The sequence below is a fragment of the Lipotes vexillifer genome, unplaced genomic scaffold (genome assembly GCF_000442215.2).
Source record: "Lipotes vexillifer unplaced genomic scaffold, Lipotes_vexillifer_v1.1 scaffold330, whole genome shotgun sequence".
NCBI lineage: Eukaryota > Metazoa > Chordata > Mammalia > Artiodactyla > Lipotidae > Lipotes > Lipotes vexillifer.
Genome location: NW_006775627.1, coordinates 619,906 through 627,879, shown reverse-complemented (window position 1 = coordinate 627,879; position 7,974 = coordinate 619,906). Strand labels below are relative to the sequence as shown.

At 35.3% G+C, this 7,974-nt stretch overlaps 1 protein-coding gene across 5 annotated transcripts in view; it reads right to left on the bottom strand.

The window, feature by feature from the left end:
- The window catches only part of LOC103086512 (sodium channel protein type 1 subunit alpha), a 90,351-nt gene that overhangs the window by 46,867 nt on the left and 35,510 nt on the right, over window positions 1–7,974 (bottom strand). For 2 of the 5 annotated variants that reach the window (XM_007450052.1, XM_007450051.1), the window contains exons 11-15: window positions 7,254–7,601; window positions 5,829–5,961; window positions 4,784–5,022; window positions 3,208–3,381; window positions 1,260–1,616 (exon numbers count right to left, since the gene is read on the bottom strand). In XM_007450052.1, coding sequence (XP_007450114.1) covers window positions 1,260–1,616; window positions 3,208–3,381; window positions 4,784–5,022; window positions 5,829–5,961; window positions 7,254–7,601 — 1,251 coding nt within the window. Of the gene's footprint in view, window positions 1–1,259; window positions 1,617–3,207; window positions 3,382–4,783; window positions 5,023–5,828; window positions 5,976–7,220; window positions 7,602–7,974 lie in introns of all 5 variants that reach the window. The other 3 variants (XM_007450050.1, XM_007450053.1, XM_007450054.1) reach the window with 3 other exon arrangements.

Genomic DNA, 7,974 nt, shown 5'->3' with positions numbered 1-7,974 from the left:
TTGGCCCTGCGCATCGGGAGCCTGTGCCCCGCAACGGGAGTGGCCGCGGCAGTGAGAGGCCCATGTACCGCAAAAAAAAAAAAAGAGTAGCCCCCGCTAGCCGCAACTATAGAAAGCCCGCGCACAGAAATGAAGACCCAACGCAGCCAAAATTAATTAATTAATTAATTAAAAAAAAAAAAAGAAATTGGGTGATCTGAATTTGTGGTCTGGTTCAATAGCTACTTCACTGTTCATCCATGGGCAAAGACATGATTTCTGTTGGTCTCAAGTTCCCCTACTTATAAAATGAAGATGCTGAATGAGCTGACCTATGGTTTTACTAAATTTAAAATTGTATGATTATAAGAAACAAGATTTATACATGTTCTATATAAGAGTTCTAAACTTAAAATTCATTAGTGTTTAAAATTATGCATTTAAATGCATTTTAGCTTCTTTTTTGATGAAGAGAGATATTAAATTGGATATTAATTGAAAAATAACCATTATGACCCAGAACAAGAATTATGAGCTTAACATAGGCATCAACACATGTTTTCTTGATCTACAGCATTTCTCATACCCCACTGTTCACTAATTAGGCAACTGTTCATAATCAGTCGCTAATATTTCCATGAGACTGTAATATTAATGTACATATCCTTTGGAGTATATTATATATTTCTATACTATAACAGTAATGTTCCAAACTTAAGAGAGAGGATTGATCAGTTACTCCATTTGGGTAATCTCAGGCATCATTAGCCAACCTTTGTTTGGTTAATAGAGCCACTAAAGGATTAGTTAATCCAGGTTGGTTCACGCATCTGCCATATGACATAGAGTGACTGAATGCTAACTACCATGAAGGGGCAAGGAAAAGGTGAAATAACTAGGAACATTTAAAGGCACCACTTTTTAGTACTATACTGTCAAGTAAGATTGGGCTTTCTCTAAGTTTATTCTTCAGACTTCTCCCTTCCTTGGATCTGAATATATGAAACGTTCCCAACATTTCCTACTAGACCTGTCTTCAATATGGTACTCTATTGGAATTCACATAATAAATATGATGAAATGATTGACAAAATGGAGTTGAGTATAAATATTGTATGGTTACTGCTATATGGTTATGTTGTCAAAGTGAGACTGTAAGTGTATCAAAGGTAATAGACTTTTAAAATTAGTAATCATAGTCTTTGTTTTGGACAAAATGGTCATCATTTCATTATGCTCTTAATGTATTTCTGAAACACATTTCTTAAATGGGTACATACCACCAGGTTTCCAATGACCATGACCATCATGAAGACAGTAAGGCACATGGCTTGACCGGCGACCTCCATGCAGTCCCACATGGTCTCTATCCACTCTCCACACAGTACTCGGAACACAATCAGGAAGGAGTGGAAGAAGTCATTCATGTGCCAACGTGGGAGCTTACACTCACTGTTGATCTTACAGACACAGTCTTTGTAGCTTTTACCAAAGAGTTGCATGCCGACCACAGCAAAAATGAAGACGATGATGGCCAACACCAAGGTTAGATTTCCCAGAGCCCCCACTGAATTGCCGATGATCTTTATTAGCATATTTAATGTTGGCCAAGATTTTGCCAACTTGAAAACTCGGAGCTGGAAAATTAAAAAAATAATGTATATTATTATGATCAATCTTTAAAAGCATTACATATATTGAGCTTTACTAAGAAGTGATTAAAATTGAATTTCTTACGACATCTGCTATGCAGATGTTATAACTAAACATGATGATGGATGTTAACTGGACTTACTGTAGTGATCATTTTGCAATATATACAAATATTGGATCATATGTTGTATACCTGAAACTAATATAATGTTATATCAATTATACCTCAATAAGAAAGATATATCTATAACAAAAGACATTAAAAAAAAAAAGCTAGTGGATATCCTGGACCACTACTGATTGCAGAACTTACAATCTACCCACTACTGATCGAAGAACTTACAATCTACCAATCTTCACTGGGGAAATATGCAAGAGCCACCTTGCATTCTTGCACTTGGCTTTCCAAACTTTTAAGTCCGTCCACCTCTGGACCTTAACCAATTAGAAATGACCTGGGGCCACTGCACTGTCATAGCAACACTCTCCTAAGTAAAAGGCACAGAGAGCAGGCTGTCTGGATGTCTTTGTGTCAGTGCTTGTCTTTACTCCAAGACACATTTCCTAATCTATCAAGGACAGAGAGCTGTCAGCAAATGTTGCACTTTACCAAATAAGAAGTAAAAGTCTTCCCATAGGGAGCTTCTTATCTAAAACCAAAACAAAACAAACAAAGAAACCAAAACAAAAAGACTCTTAAATCTGCCGTGCCCTTGATCACTTTCAGGTGCATGGCTAATTTTTGGACCCCCCTAGGAAGAATCTGATTCTTCCATATTTTAACCCTGAGATCATTTCCCCTGAGAGTGAATTTTTAATGATTACTTGGGGACCAACTGTCTTTAATTTGTTTTGTGAAGGTGGTTGTAAGGCATACCAGGCCTGACACTAATATTAACATCTGATCTCAATGATCTCTGCTCAAAGATACTCATTTGTCAATAGCATGCAAAGTACCATCACATTGAGCCCTGCTATAAGTAGAGAAAAGTGTTTATTATTCATAATGCTCCTTTGGAGCACTGACATAGCTAGATATACCTGCATTTAAAAACCTGGAATACTTCCCATGACTTTATAATTCTTTCTCTGATTTGCAAGGACATATATGTGAATCAGTGGACATAGCAAGTAATCCTACAGATTTCTCTTGTCTGATTTTGGGAAGGAGCATATTTTCCAGAGGTAGAATTAGGAAGAGTTTCTACATGCACATCTTATATCTGATTGTCATCCACCACTATAAAAGGGTGCTTATATTTTCAAAGCACTATTAAAATGTGATACATTTTCATTAAAATATTTTCTTAGATCCAGAAATATTAACTATAGTCATATCTAGAAACAATAATTAGAATGGTAACTGAGCAATATATGAAACTTTATGTGACTAGGATTTTTGCAATAAAGTTTTTTCTAAATAAGTGGGAACAATTTTTTTTTTCCATTTAGGGGCTGTTTTTGACAATGCAAATGTCACACAAAAACTTAAAATGTTAATGGTGTGTGGTAAAACCTATGATGCTTGTTGGAAAGGTTTTTGTCTTTGTGCTGTTTTGTTTTGTTTTGTTTTACCAATCGGAATGAACGGAGAACTGATAATCCTTCCACGTTGGCCAGGCCAAGTTCTACCAGGCTAAGCGTTACAATAAAACCATCAAAGATATTCCAGCCTTCTTGGAAATAATAGTAAGGATCCATGGCAATAATTTTCAGAAACATTTCTGCTGTAAAGATCCCAGTGAAAACCTAAGATCAAAACAAAGTTACTCTAATTCCATCAGATAATGATAAAGTAGAATGACATAATATTTGCTCTTAGAACAAAATGTTTATACTAGTAATGATTATATTACTAGCTTACATTTGCATAGTAATTTATAGTTGATGAAAAGCTCTCATATAAGTTATTTCATTTTATCCTCAACAGAAACGCTATTAAACACATAATGCAGGTATTATAACCATGACTTTACAGATGAGGAAACAGGTCTTCAGATGGGTGCAATGATTTGCCGAATATCAACTAGAAAATGGCAAAACTAGGATTGAGAGCAAATCTATTTTTAACCAGTGTTCTTTCCATCACATCAAACTGCATTTTCCTTCAGACTTCATACAGCACAGCTACTGACAAGATTTTCCCATAAACAGTTTTATGTATCTATAAGCTTATTCACATTTCCCTCTAATCAGATAGTTGTCATTATACATATGTATCTATATTATAATATGTGCATTACTATTATCAGTATTTGTTATGCACATGAAAAAAATTAATTTACTTCCACAGTATTGGGTTGGCCAATTCTCTTACGTAACATCTTACAGAAAAATCCGAACAAACTTTTTGGTTAAACTTATATAAATACTAAAGCTTTAAAAATAGAAATACTATAATTCAGGATGCTTTACATGTTTTGCTTTCCACCATCAAAAACCTTAAACCCTAAAACAAATATTATGGAAAATGCATACATTATTTTAGAGACCATTCTTTCAGCAAATAAAAGCTAATATTCCTATGTTGAGTCAACAGACAAACACTTTAATAATTTATGGTTTTTAAGCACAGAAGAGAAAGAATTTAGTGGCAACCTTCACCAAAAGTGGCGCTGTTAATCATATAATACACAAGATGAACTGGACGTTTTCAATATTTTATGGATTTGATCTAAAATAGATGGATTAAACAATACATGGTCTACCTAGATCCTGGAAGTGGAAAAGCTGGAGACATTTTTGAGTTGTTAAACTATTGCTTACAATGATGATGACTAAGCAAGATAAAAAGATCTGCAATTTTATTTTAGCCTTCTACAGGTAGGGAAACTGATAACATCATTTCAAAAAGTGTGTCCTTAAACTATGGACTGCTTCTGTAGCTTGAAATAGTTATAAATATCAATATTGACTTTTCAAGTAGTACTGTAGGCCTGTGCCTATTGCTCTCTTTCTCAGTTTCTGCTTTGATCTTAAGGGCTATTAATTTTGGCAAAAGTAGGATATATCCAGCTAGATATAATTCCCATCTTTTGGGAGCCAGGAGGTAGAAAGGGTGGTGGAAAGACTGCTATAAGTTATTAAATGTAAAGAGTTTCTCAAACAGAAAGTTTGAAGACTGAACACATTTACCTTCCAATATGCTTACCAAGTTTCCTACTGTAAGCACATTATTGAAATGGTCCGTCATGGGATAGTGTTCCATGGCCATGAACAGAGTATTTAAGACAATACAGATGGTGATGGCCAGGTCAACAAATGGGTCCATCACAACCAGGTTGACAATATGTTTCACTTTTAACCAATGTGGTGAGCAGTCCCAGATTAAGAACATGTTGGAAAATTTATACCAACAGGGTGGGCATTTCTGCCTGGATTCTTCAAGTTCTAGATTTAAAAATAAATAAATAAAAACAACCACCAAAAGACATTTTTACACAAATATATTCCTTTCAAATCGACTAGACTTCTTTTTAGTAGCCAACACATTTCCATTTGCAACAGTCAACCTCTTTTATACTTGATTTAAAAAAACTATACAATTTAATCTTTAGACGGCCCAAAATATTTCTTCACATATAAACATAGAACAGAGGTAGAAAAGAATGGTTTTCTTCTCTTATGCATTGATCCTGTGGTTCCATACTTTGCCTTAAGTTAAGTGAATGGTCTTTTAAATGAAGTCTCAATAAGAATATGGGTTGGAGTAGTGTAGACTGTGTGTAATCCTATGTTAATGTCTGGCTATGGTGTCATCCTCAGGCTATAAGAGATAGGACAGAGAGATAGGGTAGAGCCAAGAATCATCTTTTAATTTGTTTTTATTTTGTGAGAATGACCCACTCCTCCCCTCCAATGTTGAGACTATTTAGGAAGTCCTACGCTAAGTGGAACAGAAGAGAGGAACACCATGACTAATGGGATTAGAAACCCCTAACAGAAATGCTTTATTCTGCATTTTCAAGGAGTTGCTACACACAGGATACATTCTTTAGTTTCAATATCATGGAATTTAAGTAACTTTTTTTAAAGCTTCTAGAATACAGGAGTAGGTATAACAAATAACTCTTAAATAAGACCTGTTATGTTCTCTTTAGAATACACTGCTTCCGACTCACAGAGACATTCGTTTCGAATAAGACAATATAAGCTCAGTGAAAACAACTGAAATGGAAATGGAATTTGCTACAAACCTTCTACTGTATTTGTTAAAATGCTGGCTATGCTCATTGCTCTTTGCCTTTGAGAAGGATCTTCTAGAAAGTCCATGGAAACATGAAAAGAACTTGACCTTCTCTTTCTCATTTCAGTTTCAGTGGTTGTTCCCTGTAAAGAAAATGCTAATGTATTAAATGATTAACTTGAGCAATATGATAAGTGAACAACCAGTGTGACACTGTGAAATTCATGAAACACATGCAACATGCACGTTCATAGTTAATTGGTGATGGCAGATATTGCTGACTTATTGTATCATTAGCCTGGAATGTCCAAACTGTTAACCATTTACTCATACAGCAAAAACTGAGGGTTGGTTTTTTTTACCCTCTGATTTCATAATTTTATGAGACATAATGTAATTTGGATATGATTGATAAATTCGTGAGAGACATATTTAACAATTTCCTTCTTTCTGAGCTAATAGTAAAAAGTAGTAACTTGAAACGACATCTAAATGATCAAGGCATTTTATGTTGAGAAGGTAGCCCTTTATTTTTAAAGAAATACAAATAATTACAACACTCGTAGCTGCCATCTCATTTTCTGGACACAAGACATAGATGATCATTGACAACACAAACTGTATGTTAAAAAAATAACAACACATGTTGCATGGACAACAGTTTCATCCAGGGTACCAAAGCAATAAGTCATCTAATTCTGACTTAGTCATGCCTCACCATGCTGATATATTTCCAAGTCTAATAAGAGGCAGCATGTGTTTAGAAATTCCTCATCTGGGTATACATTCACAAACACATAACATACCTTTGCACACAGACAATTCTTTTATCTGCCTGTATTAATATTTTTATTTGTGTCTCTTCATTTAGATTAGTTTTGAGAAGACCTATATCAGCATTTTTTTTTTTAGTAAGACAAATATGAGTAATAGAAATTTTAAGATAATATTGAAGCTATCTATTTAGGCACAGTGTTCTTGAAAATCTTCTAAACTAAAGCAGAGCTATATTGAAGAATCCATTGGAAAGATTTATTATACACCCTTTACAGTTAAACATAAGAATCGTTCATTTACTCTTAACACCAGAGCTTTAGAGGATGTCCTGCTGTCTAAGTTCAGCATGGGTATATAGCAAATCCTCCAACTGGAAGCAGTCATTTACTATTGTGTTTAATTTATCCTTAGCACGTTTAATAAGTAAATGCATTCAGCTGTTATGCAAGAAGGTGCTGAAGCCTTAAGTTTTAGTTGGATATTCTCTTAAAGATATTAAAAGATGCAGGTGCATTCACAGCTTGACCAACCAGGTATCATTCTCAAGGGGTTCCATTCTGTAGAAACACTGGCTGGTGCAGCAATAATGAGCCAGCCATGCCTGAACTATTTAAAACTTCCTTACATTGTCATCAGTAGCTGGCTTATCTATTATCACCTCTGGTAGAAGCTGTCCAACAGGCGATGTAGGAACTGAAGGTCCACCAACCAAGGAAACCACACCATTGCAATCCACAGTGCTGTGCATCTTCCCATTGGCTGGAAACACGGCCAGCATCCGGGACGACCTACTGGTCTGACTCAGGTTACTGTTGCGTCGCTCTCCATGTCGTTGGGGCACAAATAAGGAGTCTCTGCGGCTTTCATTATCCTCGAAGGTGCTGTGTTCATCATCAGCAAAGTCATTCTCTGATCCCACATCCTTTGCTCGCCCTCTGAAGCTGAAAAGGCTTGTTCTGCTATTTCGCCTTGGAGAAAATAAGGAGCCGCGGATGCTCAACAAAGACTAAAAGTTTGAAACCAAAAACAAATAATAATAAAATCATATTAATATGGCCATTTGGAATGTGCTTTTATTTTGCAAGATTAAGTTGAAGGGGACTTCAGCATTCAAAACAGAATGTGACTCATTCTTTTTTGATTAACATTCTCGCTTTATGTGCATTCGGATTAAATTAAATTACTTTTCTAAGAGACGGTTTCTAGCCCTTGAGATTAATGACTGGGGAGATAGATCACAACTTAAAGATATTGAAAAACAAAACCCTGAACCACCATATTTCATATTCAAAAGCAAGGATCTTTAGTACCTTACTATGGACATTGTAAACACTCAATAAATATCAGTAGCATGACCTTAACAGGGGCACATTTATTTC